General features: G+C 40.7%; 1 protein-coding gene across 1 annotated transcript; it reads left to right on the top strand.

The window, feature by feature from the left end:
- Window positions 1-46: 46 nt before the first annotated feature.
- LOC112869938 (beta-defensin 109) lies at window positions 47-17,779 on the top strand. The gene is made up of 2 exons (XM_025932992.2): window positions 47-235; window positions 17,574-17,779. Exons 1-2 carry the CDS (start codon window positions 145-147, stop codon window positions 17,777-17,779), a joined length of 297 nt encoding a protein of 98 aa, XP_025788777.1. The 5' UTR covers window positions 47-144.
- Window positions 17,780-18,606: the final 827 nt, after the last annotated feature.

Raw genomic sequence — 18,606 nt, forward strand, 5'->3', positions numbered from 1 at the left:
GGTACTTTGGCCCTGGAGATTTCCTGTGGGAGCCTGACTTATTCCCTTTTTGTTAGGCTCTACTAACCAAGAACAAACCACAGGCCCAGGAAGCATCATAAATAGCCAAGGATCTGCCCGGCTCAGCAACCCCAGGCTCTAAGCATGTCGATGCCTCTTTTCTCCACTGGTCGTTCAGCCATGAGACTCCATGTGTTTCTCTTCACACTCCTCTTTTTGACACTCTTATCCCCAGGTAAGGCGGTGGCTAATTGCTCAGCTCTGCTATCTAGAAAGCCATCTGGCAGGTCAGACAAGATTCATAAACCTGATATCAACAGCTTCGTTAGTATGATTATAATGCGGTGAAATAGGAAAGAGACAATTCCTTTGCCTGATGCAGTCACATTCTGTTTATCCTTACTCTGTACTTAGGACGCCCTGGTGAGGCATGACAATTGATTCATAGACAGGCAGATCTAAAAGGATTGGATTTCAGAGGCATCTACCATTAGATCTACTCATGAGGTCAGAGGAAGAGAAGGATGGAATCCCATCAATGAGATCTAGTGCTAAGGGTGTTTCTTGGGGGAATCTGTCATGTAAGTTATTTGGCTCCCAAAAGAATTCGGAGTCAAAATGAAGTAATGATACACAGTTCTCATTATGGGAGAGGTATGTTCATAGTTGTAAAAGTAGGGTTAGGTTGATCTTATGTCTTTTTTTTTTTTTTTCTCATCCAAAACAGACACTTTTGGAAAATAACGTAAATGGAGCACTGTTATAACTGTATCACAAGAGCAGACAGAAATTAGAACTATCCCAGCCAAACCGGCCACAGGGTCATTCTGCATAAATGGCATAGACCCAGAATAGGGTTTTAGAAAGAGGATTACAGTCCCCAGGGAAGGGTTACTGAGAAGACCGAATACTGGTCTGCCAAAGCATATATCCGCCAAAGCATATAGGTGCCAAAGCATTTATCTGGTCCCCAAAATGAAGCAAGTAGGAGTAGCATGTCCTTTGGAGGGCTCATCCACAAGCTGTGTGGAAGAAATGGTCGAGCTGGGAAATGGAGGCAGTAACGCCAAAGGAGATGCTCTGCTATCATAAATCCTTAATGCTAAGATGGAAATTAAAAGTTATCAATCAGGTTCAGGGGCGGCTGGGTGGCTCTGTCGGTTAAGGATCCAGCTTCGGCTCAGGTCATGATCTTGTGGTTCATGGGTTCGAGCCCTGTGTCAGTCTCTGTGCTGACAGCTCGGAGCCTGGAGCCTGCTTCGGATTCTGTGTCTCCCTCCTCTCTGCCCCTCTGTCACTCGTGCTTGCTCTCTCTGTCTCTCTCTCAAAAATAAAACATTAAAAAATTTTTTTTTAGGTTATCAGGTTCAAACTCATCATTTTCAGATGAGATGACTGAGGTCCATAGAAATACTTCACAATTTGGGGCGCCTGGGTGGCGCAGTCGGTTAAGCGTCCGACTTCAGCCAGGTCACGATCTTGCGGTCCGTGAGTTCGAGCCCCGCGTCGGGCTCTGGGCTGATGGCTCAGAGCCTGGAGCCTGTTTCCGATTCTGTGTCTCCCTCTCTCTCTGCCCCTCGCCCGTTCATGCTCTGTCTCTCTCTGTCCCAAAAATAAATAAACGTTGAAAAAAAAAATTTAAAAAAAAAAAAAAAAAAAAAAGAAATACTTCACAATTCTATAATTTAAGTATTCATACATGCATCTGAAAAGAATATGTCAGAGTTGCAGAGGCTGATAATCAACTATGTGGAAAGAGTTTAAATAATTTGTATGTCATACAAGATGAGCTGCTATCAATTGGACCAAGCATGTTAAGAAAACACATATCAGGGGCACCTGGGTGGCTCAGTCGGTTAAGCGGACGACTTCAGCTCAGGTCATGATCTCACGGTCTGTGAGTTCGAGCCCTGTGTCAGGCTCTGTGCTGACAGCTCAGAGCCTGGAGCCTGTTTCAGATTCTGTGTCTCCCTCTCTCTCTGACCCTCCCGCCTTCATGCTCTGTCTCTCTCTGTCTCAAAAATAAATAAATAAATGTTTAAAAAAAAAAAAGAAAACACATATCAGACAAAATAATCAGTATGTTTGCACTTGGAAATACTTTCTTCTGACATTAAAGGAGGATTTGTTTAGGATATACTAACTGCCAGGCACTGTTCTAAATTTCATTTTAGGTAGTAATATATCAAGTGGACTATTGTGTCCACTGAGGAACTATACTGTGACAAAAATAGGGACATATTTCCTGCTTTGATGGAGTTTCCAATGTTAATCTCCCATGTTGTCCACACGCTGCTCTTTTTATCCTTTGCTAAATTTGTTGACAACTCTAAGGATAGCCTGAATCAAGAAGAGTGCATCCATGGGGCGCCTGGGTGGCTCAGTCGGTTAAGCGCCTGACTTCGGCTCAGGTCATGATCTCACAGTTTGTGAGTTTGAGCTCTGCATTGGGGTCTGTGCTTACAGCTCAGAGCCTGGAACCTGCTTCTGATTCTGTGTCTCATTCTCCCTCTGCTCCTCCCCCACTTGTGCTCTGTCTCTCAAAAATAAATAAAAATGTAAAAAAAATTATTACAAAATAAGTGAAAAGTTAAAGCATAGATGTTTCGGAACATGAGGTTAGACAGTAAGGGAAGGAATTATTTTTGTGAGATTAGTCAAAGTACAAAAAAAGCCCACATTGATTTAACAAGAAATCACGATTGTATATGCTTGCAAATGAAAGATGATTTGCAAAGTGAATTTGAGGACTGCAGGGGGCTTCAGACACATGAATGGATATGAGTAAAGACACCAAGATGTGATGGTCACAGTGTATTACAGGTTCAGCACGCAGGGATGTTGAGGCAAAATGACTGTGCCTGAAGGCTGGCAAAGAGAATCAGAGGCAGCCTACAGAGCGCCACGTGCTGGGGCAGGAGGGGCTTGCCATGTACTGTGTGGCTCTGATAATGGAATGGACAGACTCATTTACCCTTAGAAACATCTCTTTAAGAAATGAAGAAGATGAACAGGAAGGGGCAGCCTAAAAGGGAATGATCATGGGACTTTACCTGTAAGAGAATACAAATGAGCAATAACTCTGGATGAAGAGACGGGACATGTGAAGGGAACGTGAAAAAGCTATCATTGATTATAGTTAATGAATAAATGAATGCTCTGGAATGATAATTCTTGGGTTCCTGGATAAAGTCAAAGGGTGTTAATCCAGAAAGAAAATACAGTGAGGAGGATGTTTTCATGTGTCTTCATTTTTGAGGCTCAGACAAGGACAGAATGAGGACCAGATTCAACATCTTGAATTTTAGGAGCCTAGGCATCTTCCAGGTAGAAGCATATAACCTTGAAGACATGGGCCTGATATTCAGATGTGAAATCCCTGCATGAGTCATGTCACTGTTCTGTAATATGTGTCTAAATCTTCAGAAGTATGTGGTAATGCTTAGGGGAAGCCAGTAGCATGAGAGAGAAGACAAAATAGAGAAGATAAGAAAATGGAAGTAAGGACATGAGAGAATAAGACAGAATCGGAGAAGAGAAAGGAAGAGAATACCATTGAAACAACCAGAAAAAACACCACACACACTGAGCAAATGGAGAAAAGTTGCTAGGAGCCTGTCAGTGAATTTAAAATATTGAGCTGGTGAACATCAAAGCATGTCAACTAACAGCAACAAGACTTTCAAGAAATCACATGCCACCCGAAGATTTGGTAAAGCTGGAACTAAAATAAGGTCATCAAGGCTATTTTTACAAATTTTTCCCAGCTTTCTTGAGGTATGATTGACAAGTGTAGATTTATATATTTAAGGTGTACAGCATGAAGATTTATCCATACATTTTCAATACCATGGAGGAACCTGAGGACGTGATGCCAAATGACAGAAGTGAGACACAGAAAGACAAATGCTGCCCGATCTCACTTATATGTAGAATCTAAAAAGTTAAACTCATGGAAGCACTGAGTAGACTGGTGGTTCCCAAGAGCTGGGGGTGAAGGAAATGGGGAGGTCATAAGTTTTCATGGAAATATACATATGTGGAAGCTGGGATGCTTTCACCATTTTCGTTGCCCACAAACCTCAGTCCCCTATTTGTGACACTGTGCCAGTCTCTTTCTTCCCTTTGCCTACAGCTCTGGAGTCCTTCAGAGTAACCCAAAAACTAGTATTTTGAGTGTCAAATTGATTGGTAAGAAAATGAACTCTTATCTAGAAGAAAATGTGGTTCATGCTAGCAGTTCAATCAGGAATGAACTATATAGTGTCTGGTCAAATGTACATGCTCAATAAATAATAATAAGTAAATACTGAATAAGCAAGAAAAAGAGTGTGGATAGTTTTTTTTTTTTCTTATTTCACATAAAGCTAACAAGAGTTGTGATCCATCTTGTCATTTTCCAGTCCTTTAAAGGGAAGTATCTATAAAACTAATGAAGAAATTGAAGATAACCTGGAAACTGAGGATAGTTTATTCTTCTAAGAATAAATATAAGACCTTCTGGAGGTTCCTGAGAGAGTGTAAGACAAACATTCTAATAAATGGAGCCTATAAAAGGACTTTCAGCATTCCCACCATTTTTGTTTAGAAATCACCAAAAAACAACATGAGTGAGAAAAAGAATTGAAAATAGCATCTTCAAGTAAACTAGGATATAGATGGAATGTGAGAAAAAGAGGCATATGTCTCCATTTCTTATGAGGTTCCAGCAAAGAACACTTCTAGAAGGTAAGGGCACACCCTAAGAACAAACTCAAAAACATTCCTTAGCAAAACAAAAACAGAATTCACGGGCTATTAGTGGGAGCATCCCAGGGGCCAATAGTGGACTTGACAAACAGATAATTCAGATTAAACCAAGAATGGTGTAAAAAAGCTATATATATGCAATACATAATCTATAGGTGAATCTGGAAGGGTAAGAGAGACACTGTATTGTGAATAACATTATACTTGCTTATCTCTATTGGTCTGAATAAAAGTAAGAGTTAACACAAATTAATTCCTGGCACATAATGCCACACAAAGCTTTAGGTCTGGGAAAAACTCATCTCATTCAAAAACAGAAGTAATGAAAAGTGAACAGTACTGGAATCTAAACATTTTTTTACATGATGAAAGATGAACAGGCAACAAAATTTTTAAATGCTTTAGACCCAGCAATCCATTCCCATGGGAATATATCCTATATATATATATATATATATATATATATATATATATATACACACACACATATATATGTATATACATATATATACATATGTATATGTATATATGTATATACATATGTATATATATGTATATACATATGTATATATGTATATATATGTATATATGTATATATATATATGTATCATCTATATGAAAGCAGCATGTGTATAATGTTAATCATCACAACTTTATCTATAAAAACAAAAGATTGGAGATCCCATACCTGATTTCCATCAATCAAAACACAGCTAAATAGGTAATGGCCTGTCTATATACAGATGCTCATAATTATTATAAAGTACAATGACAAATCAATAAGACAAGAAAATGAATGAAGTAGAAGAACTAGAAATGAAAAACACTTGACTATTCTTATTTGCAGTTGACACAACAGTAATGACACACTTAACTATTGCAATCTTGATGGAAATTTCTTCTTTTTTTTCCTAGTTGCTGGCTATTATAAATAATCTTACTATTAAAATTCTCTCACATATGTCTTGGTTCCCTGGGGCACCATCTTAGGGATAGAATGGAATCTTATAATATGAATCCTCAGCTTTACTAGGTGAAAATATACTCTTCTCAAACTGGGGTGAACAAATTTAGAAACCCATTAAGTGTTTGAAAGTGGTAGGAATTAAAAACAGTGGTAGAATTGAAATAGTTGACAACAAAAGTAAATAATTGGGAGGAGTTCAATGATGATGACAAAGCTGTAAAGTCATTGTATTGTTTAAGGTTAAATATTTTGATTAAATTTAGACTTTGCTATATTAAGACCATATATATATATATATATATATATATATATATATTTTTTTTTTTTTTTTTTTTAATTATTGAGAGGGACAGAGTGAGCAAGCAGGGGAGAGGGGCAGAGAGAGAGACAATCTTAAGCAGGCTCCATGCCCAGGCTCTATGCTCACCTCACAAACGATGAGATCATGACCTGAGCTGAAATGATGAGTCAGTTGCTTAACTAACTGAGCCACCCAGGCACTCCAAGAATATAAGTTTTAATTCTATGAGAACTACTCTAAGAATGGGGACAAAGGTTTAATTTCCAAACTAATAAAAAAATGTGATGCTTACAAACAATCCAGTAGAAAAGAGAAATTGAGTGAGAGAAAAGGAACAGAGACTAGGCAAACAGAAAAGATGGTAGAAATAAACTCAAATATATCAGTGATGACACTAAAATGCAAACAGGTTACTTTTCTATTTCAAATCGAAGATGGTCAGTGCTTATTTTAAAAATAAACTCAACTACATGGTACTAAACTAAAACAAAAAACAAACAAAAACACCTACAATGTAAGCATTCATAAAGGTTAGAAAGAAAAGGAGAGTGTTATGAGCTGAACTGTGTCCCTCCAAAAATGCATCTTTTAAGGTTTTTTTTTAATGTTTATTTATGAGAGAGAGCATGCACACGCAAGCAAGAGGGGGAGGGGCAGAGAGAGGGAGACACAGAACTGGAAGCAGACTCCAGCCTCCACAGACTGTCTGCACAGAGCCCCAGATGAGGCTTGAACTCACAAACTGTGAGATCATGTCCTGAGCCAAAGTTGAATGCTTAACTGATTGAGCCACCCAGGAGCCCCTGGTGTTTGTTTGTTTCTTTGTTTGTTTGTTTTGAGAGAGAGAAAGAGAGAGAGAGAACATGTGAGTGGGGAAGGGGCAGAGAGAGAGGGAGACAGAGAATCCTAAGCAGGCTCCACGCTGTCAGTGCAGAGCCCGACGCAGGGAATGATCCCACGAACCATGAGATCATGACCTGAGCCAAAAGCAAGAGTTGGACACTTAACCAACTGAGCCACCCAGGCACCCCTAAAAATGCGTATGTTAAATCCTAAGTCTTGGTACCTCAGAATGTGAGCATATTTGGAGACTGGGGTTTTACAGTAGTGATTAAGTTAAAATGAAGTCATTAGGGTGGGACCTAAGCCAATATGACCGGCGTCCTTAAAAGAGGAGGAAGTTTGGACACAGGCACATACAGAAGGAACACAGTGTGAAGACATAATGAGAAGATGGCCATCTACAAACCAATGAGATGGAACCGATCCTTCCCTCGGGTTTCTCAGAAAGAATCTGAAAGCACTACATCCGACTACAGAATACACATTTTTTAGTTCAGCCAAAGAATTTATAAAAATGACTATACACTCAAACATAAAGCAAGCATCAAAATTTTAAAAAATCTAAATTATTAGCATATTAAATCACCATTATACATTTCTAACTTACACGATGTTATATGTCAGTTCTATCTCAGGAAAGCTGGAAAAAAATAAAATAGTAAAATTTTGCAAAATTGGGGAACAACTTCTTTGAACCTAATTTGTTTAAGCCAGAAATCATTAACAAAAATTAAATATTTGGAAATGCAGAAATATACTTCTACAAAAAGCACGCATCAAAGGAAACATCAATATGAAAATTAGCAAGTAAATTACACTGAAATAAGCTACATGAAGGTAAGTTAGAATTTAGAGAAACACATGAAAGAGACACAAATAGGTAAAAGAATCACCAAAACAAAAAGTTGGTGTTTTAAAGGCTAATAATCTGGGGACACTGATCAAGAAAAAATGAGACATACTTAAAATAACCACCTCAGGATTGAACAGGCTGAAATCACAGCAGATGCCCCAGACAGCCAGAGAAAAGGAAAGGGTAGGATGAATTTGCACACTGGGTCCCATTCCCTCCTGTGCATTTAGAAACCAGTCCCTATGGGGCGCCTGGGTGGCGCAGCCGGTTAAACGTCCGACTTCAGCCAGGTCACGATCTCGCGGTCCGTGAGTTCGAGCCCCGCGTCAGGCTCTGGGCTGATGGCTCAGAGCCTGGAGCCTGTTTCCGATTCTGTGTCCCCCTCTCTCTCTGCCCCTCCCCCATTCATGCTCTGTCTCACTCTGTCCCAAAAATAAATAAACGTTGAAAAAAAAAATTAAAAAAAAAAAAAAAAGAAACCAGTCCCTAGTGGCCATTCTTCCCTCATGTTCATATCATCAATTTTATTTCTGCTGGATTGTTACCGTTAGCATACAAGCATGCTGTTCTTTAAAAAAAAAACAACAACAAACTTTTTTTTCCTCTTCTTCCAATGCCAGCTAGCACCCTCTTTCTTTGCTCCATTTGGTAGTAAAGCACCTCAAGATAGTCATCCACATTTTCCACCTCCAGTCCTTCTTCTCGAATCCCTAAGTATATTCTAAGCAGACATTCTCCCGACCCTCTCCCTGCTACTTGAGCTGTGCTTGCTGGTCACCAAGGGTCCCCACATTGCTGGATCTAATGGTCACCAACTGTTGTGACCTTACTTGGCCAATCATCAGCATTTAAAACAGATGGTCGCTCACTCTTTCATCATATACTTTCTTCAGTTGGCTTCCGGGGTAGTGCATTCACCTGATTCACAGCCTGCCTTCCTGGACCTGCCTCCTCCATTTCCTTACCTACCTCTTGTCCCAGTGTTCGCCATATTGGGGAGACCCAGCTCTCAGTTCCTGGGCCTCTTCTCTTCCCTCTCCCCATCTACTCCTTGGGGCTAGTCCCATCCTTTTAAATTCTCCTCTTGGACTTCTCTTCTCAACTCCAGACTTGTAACAAATATCCAATGGCATAATTTCTATCTCTGGTTTAATTTCAAAGGTAACATACCCAAATCTGAATTCCTGATTTCCCTCCATACAGTTTTCCCCCATTACAGGGTGCCGTAGCTGGCACTCCATGGACCTACTCTTGGCTCTGATGCATCCCCTCCACCCTCAGTAGGCCTCCACATGGGCACCTTAGGAGGTCCCCCTCAGGGCTCCTGTCTATGTCCAGCCTTGGACAGAAGCTGCTCCATACTCAGTGAAAGGTCAGAGTGTCTCCAGAATCTCCCTTGGCATCCCTGCCCTGCCATGCATCAGACTGCATTAGACTCTCTACTTGTGTACCTGTGAAGGAATTCTCTTACCTTCTCCACATCCTCTACAGTTTCACACAGCTGCTGCCTTGTACAAGGCAGGGCAAGACTTTGCCTCAGGGACAAAGTCTCTGCCTTAGGGTGAGACTTCACAATTCTGCTCAGGTTCAAATTTCAGTAGCCCCTACGTGCCTGTCCCTCCAACAGGTCACAGACCTGTTGCTCTCCACCCAATTTTCTAAAAAACACTCAATGGAAGGGCATGACAAAAGAGTGAGTCTGATATATCTGGGACCCAGTGATACTATAATGCTACAAAAGCCCACACTCAGACCTTAAACATTTGTTTGAAGTTCATCTGTTTCCTTTTTATCTCCTGAAGGGGCTGATTCCTCTTTCCGTGCATCCACACATAAAAACACATGTGGGCCCCCTCCCTTTTACTTCTTTTAATTTTTAATTTTTCCAGATTTACCGAGATGTCAATGACATATAACATTGTGTGAGTTTAAGATGAACAATGTGATGATTTGATACACGTTAATATTGTGAAACGTTTACCACACACAGTAGGGTAATGTCCTTTACCTCACATAATTACCATTTTGTTGTTGTTCCCATGAGAACATTAAATCTCTACTCTCCTAACAACTTTCAAGTATACAATATAGAATTGTTAACTATAGTCACCATGCTGTATATTACATCCCCAGAACTTAATTCATCTTATAATTTAGAGTTTGTACACTTTGACCAAGATCTTCCCGTTTCTCCACCTCTCAGCCACAATTCCACAGTCTGTTTCTATGAGATTGACATTAGATTTCATATATAAGTTAGATCATACAGTATTTGTCCTTCTCTAATTTTACACAGCATAATGCCATCAAGGTCCATCCATGTTGTCATGAATGGCAGGATTTCTTTTTTGTCTGGCTGAATCATATTCCATATTTATATACACAACAGATTTCTCATCCATCATCCATCATCCATTGATGGGCTCTTAGATTGTTTCCATGTCTTGGCTATTGTGAATTGAATAATGCTTTGATCCACATAAGAATGCAGATATCTCTTCAAGACAGTAATTTCATCTCCTTCACTCAAAAGTGAGACTGCTGGATCATATGGTAGTTCTCTTTTTAATTGTTTGAAGAGTGGTTACACCAATTTACATTCCCACCAACATGTACCAGTGTGCCATGTCTTCTCCACTTCCTCACCAGTGCTTACTATCTCTTGTCTTTTTGATGATAGCTATTCTAACAGGTATGAGGTGACATCTCATTGTGGTTTTGATTGGCATATCTCTGATGATGAGTGATGTTGAGCACATTTTCATGTTCTTGCTGGCTATTTGGTAGTCTACTCTGGGAAGATGTCTATTCAGGTCCTCTGCCATATTTTAATTGGATTACTTGAGGGGTTTCTTTTTTTGCTTTTGAGTTGTTATGTGCCTTCCTTATATATTTTGGATATTAATCCCTTATGAAATACATGATTCGCAAAAATTTTCTCACATTCTGTAGTCTGTCTTTTCATTTTGTTGAATATTTCTTTAGCAGTGCAGGAACTTTTCTGTTTGCTAATGTCCCACTTGTTTATGTTTGCTTTTGTGGCTTGTGCTTTTGGTGTCATCCAAATAACCACTGCCACGACCAAAGTCAAGGCAAATTTTTTCCTGTTTTCTTCTAGGACTTTTACAACTTTGGGTCTTACACTGAAGTCTTTAATCCATTTTTAGTTAATTATATAGATCATATATATATCATGTCATCTGCAAACAGAGACAATTTTACTTCTTCATTTCCAATTTGGACCCATTTTTTTTCTTTTTCTTGCCTGATTGCTCTAGCAAGGATTTCCAGTACTTATGTTGAATAGGAGTATTGACAGTGGAAACCCTTGCTTGTTTTCTGATCTAGAGGGAAAGACTTCAGACTTCTACCACTGAGTATGATGTTAGCTGTGGGTTTGTCATATTTGACCTTTATTATGTTTAGGTATGTTACTTTTACACCCAATTTATTGAGTGTTTTTACATGAAAAGATATTGAATTTTGTCAAATGCTTTTTCCTCACTTATTGAAATAATCAGATGATTTTTACCTTTCATTCTATTAATGGGGAATAGCACATTGATTGAGTTGCATCAATTAAGCCATCCTTGCATCCCAAGGAAAAGTCATTCTTGATCATGGTATATGATCCTATTAATGTGCTGTTAAATTCAGTGTGTCTGTATTTTGTTAAGAATGTTTGTATCTATCTTCATCCAGAATATTGGTCTGCAGTTGTTTTTTTTTAAATTTTTAATGTTTATTTATTTTTGAGAGAGAAACAGAGAGAGAGAGACAGAGCATGAGCAGGGAAGGGGCAGAGAGAAAGGGAGACACAGAATCTGAAGTAGGCTCCAGGCTCTGAGCTGTCAGCACAGAGCCCGATGCAGGGCTTGAACTCACAAACTGTCAGATCATGACCTGAGCCAAAGTCGGACACCCAACTGACTGAGCCACCCAGGTGCCCTTGGTCTATAGTTTTCTTAAAGTGTCCTTATCTGGCTTTGTTGTCAGAATAATGCTGGCCTTGTCAATTGAGTTTGGGAGTGTCCCCTCCTCTTCAATTTTTCAAATCCAGGTCCGTAAGCTGCTGTGGGGCCCTTGGCTGTTGGCGTGCATTTTCATGACTGCAGGATCTCACCATCAGCGGACACAGCAACGGAGGCCAAAAACAGGCATCGGACCAGAGGTGTGCAAGTGCACAGCCTCAAAGTGCACACGTGGCATGGGGGTCAGTTGTGGGGGTCTACGCTAAGGTCTTGCACTAGAGAAGCCACAGAGGCCTAGGCTGGATGCTGGTGCAGGTTCCCAGCTCTGGAGAGGGCAGGGCAGGGCAGGGGAAGGAGTAGGAAGGGACTTAGTGGCTGGCATCAGTGACCAAGGACCTCTGTGGGGTGAAAACCCGGTGAAACCTTCAGGGCTCTGTTTCTTCTGGCCACTGGTTTCTTCTACAGCAAAAGTTGCTGGGGTCCTGGCAGAGCAAGTCACTGGGGACAGCAGTCACCAGCTGCATGTGGTGGTTATGGTAGCCCCTGCTTTTTTCCTCTGTTCCTAGCCACCTCCACACATCACGGCTTTACCAGGCTGGGTGGGGTAAAACTGAAACAGCTCCTTCAGGAGGCCCCCCAAAGGCTAGGGAAGTTGTGGCTCACCTGCCTCTTCCCTTCCCTGATAGGGGGGCTCTTTCTAGATGGGGACATCCCCCTTGGGGCTGAGCATGCTGACCTTGGGGATGGGATGGCACAGGTAATCTGATGCCATTCTTTCCCTTCGCGTATGTTATTCTCAGGGTTTTGTTTCGCTGTCTTGCTCTGTGGCTTCTTGAGTGCACAGCAGAGCTCTTCCAGGGTGGTTTTTGCTCACAGATAGCTAACTGTTCATCTTCATGGGGGCACGGAGGCTGGGCTCTCCCACACCCCCACCGTGGTGATGTCACTCCCTCCCCTTTCAGTAGGGCCTTATCACTTTGGATTTTAGTTAATTAGCTTTCTCTGAGCACTCAGCTCTGGGCTGAGCTTTTAACAAACTATGATCTATGAATTATCCAGCTCGCTCTCTTTTTCAGGAAAAGAGCAATTCTTTTTGTAACGTTTTACATCCTAAACAGAAGTAGAAGTTCACTCCTGTCCTTTTTCAAACCTCATATGTTGGAGGGTATTATTATTACTGTCATCAATTTCATGGTATTTACTAGAATTCTACCTTGGCTCTGAGGCCACCTTCTGTCTGTGTTAAACTCTTTCTTCATAGTGCATGTCCTCTAGAACTTCCTTAGAGGTAGATATATTGGTGGTGAGTCATTTCAGTCTTTATGTGTGAATCTGTAAATGTTATCCTTATTCTGGAAAGAAAGCATGTCTGAGAACACAATTCCATCCCAGCAGGTATTTTCTCACAGTCCATCTTCTTTGACTTTCACTTTACTGCCATAGCTTATCATTTATTTTTTTTTATTTTAATTTTTAATTTTAAGTTTTTATTTATTTACTTTGAAAGAAACAGAGTGAGCGTGAGCCTGGGAGGAGCAGAGAGAGAAAGAATCCCAAGCAGGCTCAGCCGAGTCAGTACAGAGCCTGATGTGGGATTCGAACCACAAACCGTGAGATCATGACCTGTGCCAAAATTAAGAGTCAGAGGCTTAATTTCATTTTAAGTGTTTTGTCCTTTTTTTCCCAACGTTTTTATGATCTACCATTTGTTTTGTTTTATAACTTAATGTGAATCTCTTTTATATTATCAGTTAGGAGTGCTTTTTTATCTTGAATCTGTGGATTTGTATTTTTTCCATCATTTCCAGAGAATCTCTTTAAGACTTCCTCCTCTTATTCCTCTCTTGTCTCGGCTTTTAATTTAATAAATGTGAGACCTTGTGTATCAGTACTAAGTTCTGGGTAAAAAAATTGGATGTATCTATTCATTCATTAATTCTCTTGTCACTTGTGTCTAATAATTGGTCATTAATACCTTCATTTATTTTTTCAAAAAAGTTTTTTTTCACTTCTAGAAGTTTCTATTTTTCAAAACTGTCCACTTATTCTATCATCTATATTACCTCCTTGTTGCTCGTACAGCTTTGTGATAGTAGGTTTTATTTCTTTAAACAATGTGATACATAGATGTTTAATTATTTGTCACATTGGTCATGCCAATACTTTTAGTCCTTGAGGGCCCAAATATGTTGTTTACTTCATTCACTTTTGCTCATGGTGCCTTACCTTGCTGATCATGTCATGGAGAAGTCATTGGTTGTCCTTAGTCCACCGGTATCCTATGGATCTAAGTTGAGAATGTGTCTCTGTTACCATCCAAAGCTACCACCATGAAACCTCCTCCATGATCTTCTCAGTGCAGGAGCTGCAGGCTTAACAAACTGCCACTGCTGCTATTCCAGGAGTGAGGACCGCCGTCAGCACTGCTGATAGTAGTACCGACCTTCTAGAAACCCCACCCCAGCCAGCCGGCCAGTGCAGAGCCCCACTGCTCAAGCTTCAGTTCGAAGACTTGTTTTTCCTGAAGGAGCGAGTGGTCCAGGACACTGGCCTACCACTTCCAAGAATAGTGGTGTTTCAGAGATACTGCGATCCATTTGTTTCACGACGGCAGTCACTTGAGAGTGTCTAATTTGCAACTGTGGCCAAAAGCCTGAATCGTCCTCTCAATCTCATCATATTTGTTCTGCATCTTCCAGGAACTTCTGTTTCTGATGTACTGATGGTACTCTGTGCCTTGGGGCACTCCTACAGATTCTTTCAAAATGCAACCCACATAATTCCAATAGCATCTGGGGAGGAATAGAAGGAGAGCAAAACCAGTATGCTCAAGTCACCACTGACCTCTTATCCCTGATGGTGTTGTCCACAAATTTCAGAACTCTATTTGTAGCAGGATTCTCATGAGACACCAAGGCCTTTCCTTCCAGGAAGCAGCTTTATTCGTGCTAGCACAGGCTCAGTGGGCTAAGAATCAAAAGGCTGAGCCCCGAATACAGCGGGGTGTAGCCTTTTATACAATTTCTACTTCTTTGTCTCCCGCACATGGTAACATACAGACACGCTATCTGATTGGGCGGTCTACGTCACAGGGTCGTGAGGAATGTCACATACACACATACAGTCTGGATGGACACAGGCAAAGTTACTGAGTTGTGTCAGAGCTATGGATACGTGTATAAGAGTTGATTGGGCTACGTTGCCTTCCTTTGTTTTGAGAAGGCCTCCACCACATTCCTGAGGAAGGGGCTGTTCCCCTACCACATATCAATACACTATCAACAGTGGACATTCTTCTTTCCCTCCTGATTTTCATGGGACTAAGGCTAGTATTTTACTATGAAGTGCTATATGGATATTTTTTATGTTCAGATGAATTGAAATTTGGTTAAGGTAATATTCTTCTCTTCCTATTTTTAAAATAATGTTTATCAGAAATCAATGTTGATTTTCTTTTCAATTCTCTCCTCCCAAATACATATTTAAATTACTCGATCCAGTGGGTATATTGTGTATGTCATTCTGCTATAGTAAACAGGTAAATTATCACCAAATTTTAATCTAAAAATACTGTCTTACCATTCTTAGCTAGGAATGGCCTCAATAGGCAAATATAAATAAAAGTAATATGACAACTGAAAAATTCTTATTTGATGGGATCTATTCATTATTGAGTGGACCTTCAGTTACATCATGGGTGGGAAATCCTTGACACTATGCAAATTCTCAATACAGAGGTGAAACCAATTGGAGCTATTAACTGTCTTCTCCTACCTCTTCCTTAGGTGGCTTTTCTACTGGACAGTGATTTTGAGGGTTGTACTGCCAGGTCATCAGCTCTACCATTAGAGAGTTTCCTATTAAATTAACTTGGCTCTAATGTGAGTCATCTGGAGAAAAGAATGGCCTGGACATGATGACAAATTTTCAGCTTTTTAGAGTCAACTGGTGTGTGTAGAATAGACGAGTACCACCACAGATCCACACGATCTGTTTTCCTGAAACTTCACCTCACCCCCGAGCTAAACAGATAGGAGAAAGAAGGAGATGGGAATGGTAAAAAAACAACATTTGAAATTCTTTTTAATGTTTATTTATTTTTGAGAGAGACAGGGACAGAGTGTTAGTGGGGGAGGAGCAGAGACAAAGGGAGACAGAATCCAGAGCAGGTTCCAGGCTCTGAGCTATCAGCACAGAGCCCGACGAGGGGCTTGAACTCACACACTGTGAGATCATAATCTGAGCTGAAGTCGGACACTTAACCAACTGAGCCACACAGGTGCCCCAAGTAAAAAACAACATTTTAAAAGGAGAATGCGCATACAGATTCTTAAGGCAGCTGTTGCATCAGGTCCAGGAACCTGCAAGCTTACTCTGGCCTGTGAACCACACATGATCTTCAGTCTGTCTTATCTCATCTCATTTCTTACCAAACCTTTTTTTTTTTTTTTTTCCATAGTGCTCCACCTACACAGGTCTTTCTGTTTTTCCAATACACTAAGGAAGGGACCTAGCTATTCTGTATGCTTAACATGCCCTCACACGAATACGTGCTTGGCTTCTTCACACCCATCATTCAGACCTCAGTTCAAATGCAACATCCTCAGAAAGCCTCTCTCCGTCCGTTCCATTAACTGCATCCTCCAGACGATATCTGGTCAGTTACTGTATTATTTTGTTCTAAACACCGCTTTCCTAAATTAGCTTAGCAACCTAATTTTGCATGGTCAGATTTTATTCACTGAAGTTAAGTCCTGTAAGAATAAGAAACATTTCTTCCATTGTCACTGTTCTGTTGCTAGTGCAAAGAAAAATATCTGGTGACCGGAAGATGCTCAGCAAATATTTGTCGAAGATCCATATAAAGGAGCAACAACGAAGGAATCAGTGTGTTTAGAACATATATGTGAAAGGGAAATGAAATGGGGTCACTTATGTTAAGGGGTTTTAAAATGGAGCCGGGAGGCCCTTTAAGAGGTGGGCAGCATGCACGCCCTCACCTGTGGAGCCATAAACTTTTGATCTGGGCCAATCGCAAATATTCCACGGACTCAGCCCGAACACCTGGCTACAGAACGAGATTTTGCTTAGTGATGGCCTTAGCAACCAGCCATATTCAGTCAAGATCAGCTTTGCTGCTGCCAACACCGATAGAAAATTCTTCGTGAACGACGTATATAATGCATTCCCTCTTTGCTTTGAGAACCTTTTTGCTCTAGGTGCACCCGGGTGGCTCAGTCAGTGGGGCGTCTGACTCTTGATTTTGGCTCAGGTCATGATCTCACAGTGTGTGGGTTTGAGCCCCACATCGAACTCTGTGCTGACAGTGCAGAGCCTGCTTCAGATTCTCTGTCTCCCTTTCTCTCTGCCCCTACCCCACTTGTGCACTCTCTTATGCTCTCTCTCTCTCAAAATAAACAAACATTAAAAAAATTAAAACAAAAAAAAAACCTTTTTGCTTTAAGAACTTTTGCTTCCTAGTAGGACACTCTCTGAGTTGCCACTCAAATCTGTGTACCCCAAACTGCAATTCTCTGATCCCATATAAACTCTCTTGCTTAATTTTTGCCTCCTCACAATTTTATGTTGACATGTATTTTTGTCCACCCCCTTGTTCCAGTTTGACATTTACCAAAGTTCTTACTGAAGCAAAAATTAGCAATGCCAGGAATTTATGAGAGAAGGGGGGAGGGGGTTGTTAACATTTGGGCTGTTGGGTAGAAAAGGACAGTGAAGGTGATGGGACAACTGAATAGGTCCTCTGTCCAGCTTCTCTTCTGCACACAGAACTGGTCCCGCCAGAATACGTCCACCCTCACACGTGACAGGGCTCAGGGTCTTACGCTCCACTCGTGAACTAATTATTGCACTGCCTCTCTTCTTCTGCAGTAAGAAGTGGAATGGCTTCTGCTGAAAACCATTGTCTAAATCTGTCTGGCATTTGCAGAAGAGACATCTGCAAAATCACAGAGGATCAGACTGGGGCCTGTAAAGGAAGATGGAAGTGCTGTAGGTCTTGGTGGATTCTGGTTCCAATTCCAACCCCACTTATCTATTCAGATTATCAAGCACCCCTCAAGCATAAGTTGAAATGAAACTAGGGAAAGCATCAGAAGGAAAGTTTCTGCATCTAAAACACGGGAATATACATAAACGCTTCCAGCTTTATTACCAATTCCTATTATCCCTTGTCAATAAAAACAAATAAATATGGGTTTCAAATCTCCAGATACTACTTCTTTGTGACTCATCTTCAGATTCACACAATCTCTTTAAAAGTGAGAAAGCCAGGGTGCCTGGGTGGCTCAGTTGGTTGAACGCCCAACTTCTGCTCAGGTCATGATCTCATGGTTCGTGGGTTCAAGCCCCGCATCGGGCTCTGTGCTGACAGCTCAGAACCTGGAGCCTGCTTCAGATTCTCTGTCTCTCTCTCTCTCTGCCCCTCCCCTGCTCATGCTCTCTCTCTCTCTCTCAAAAATAAACATAAAAATTTTTTTTAAGATTTTAAGTGAGAAAGCCCATTTATGTAACAAAAATGTTTTTTGAATTTGTCACAAAAGACCAAAAGGTTAACAAAACCTGAAGATACAGTTATACAAAATGTAATTAGACACACAGAGACTACAAAGAAAATGCACAGGCAAAATACAGAGGAAATACAGCAAATAACAGGGGTGGGAAGAGCTGTGGCTTGGGCAAAGGTGGAAAATTGGAATGGGGCAGGAGAAAATCATTTTGGGATAATACACAAAGATTTTCACTATATGGCAGATAATTGGAAGGATATGAAAACAAGAAAGGAGAGAGAATGAGAGCTTGAAGATCAACAAAAATGTGTATTATGTACACTAAAAGGTAAAACCTCAACCAACAAAGAGACATTTATGCTTCCCTCCTGTCAAGAAACATCATGATCATTTAG

The sequence above is a fragment of the Puma concolor genome, chromosome B1 (assembly GCF_028749965.1).
Source record: "Puma concolor isolate L17-30 chromosome B1, mPumCon1.1.hap2, whole genome shotgun sequence".
Classification (NCBI taxonomy): Eukaryota; Metazoa; Chordata; class Mammalia; order Carnivora; family Felidae; genus Puma; species Puma concolor.

Coding starts and splice junctions, on each gene's coding strand:
- LOC112869938 (XM_025932992.2), top strand. CDS start 145: ATGTCGATGCCTCTTTTCTCCACTGGTCGTTCAGCCATGAGACTCCAT. Junction 236..17,573: donor TTTGACACTCTTATCCCCAG/GTAAGGCGGTGG, acceptor CTTCTTCTGCAG/TAAGAAGTGGAATGGCTTCT.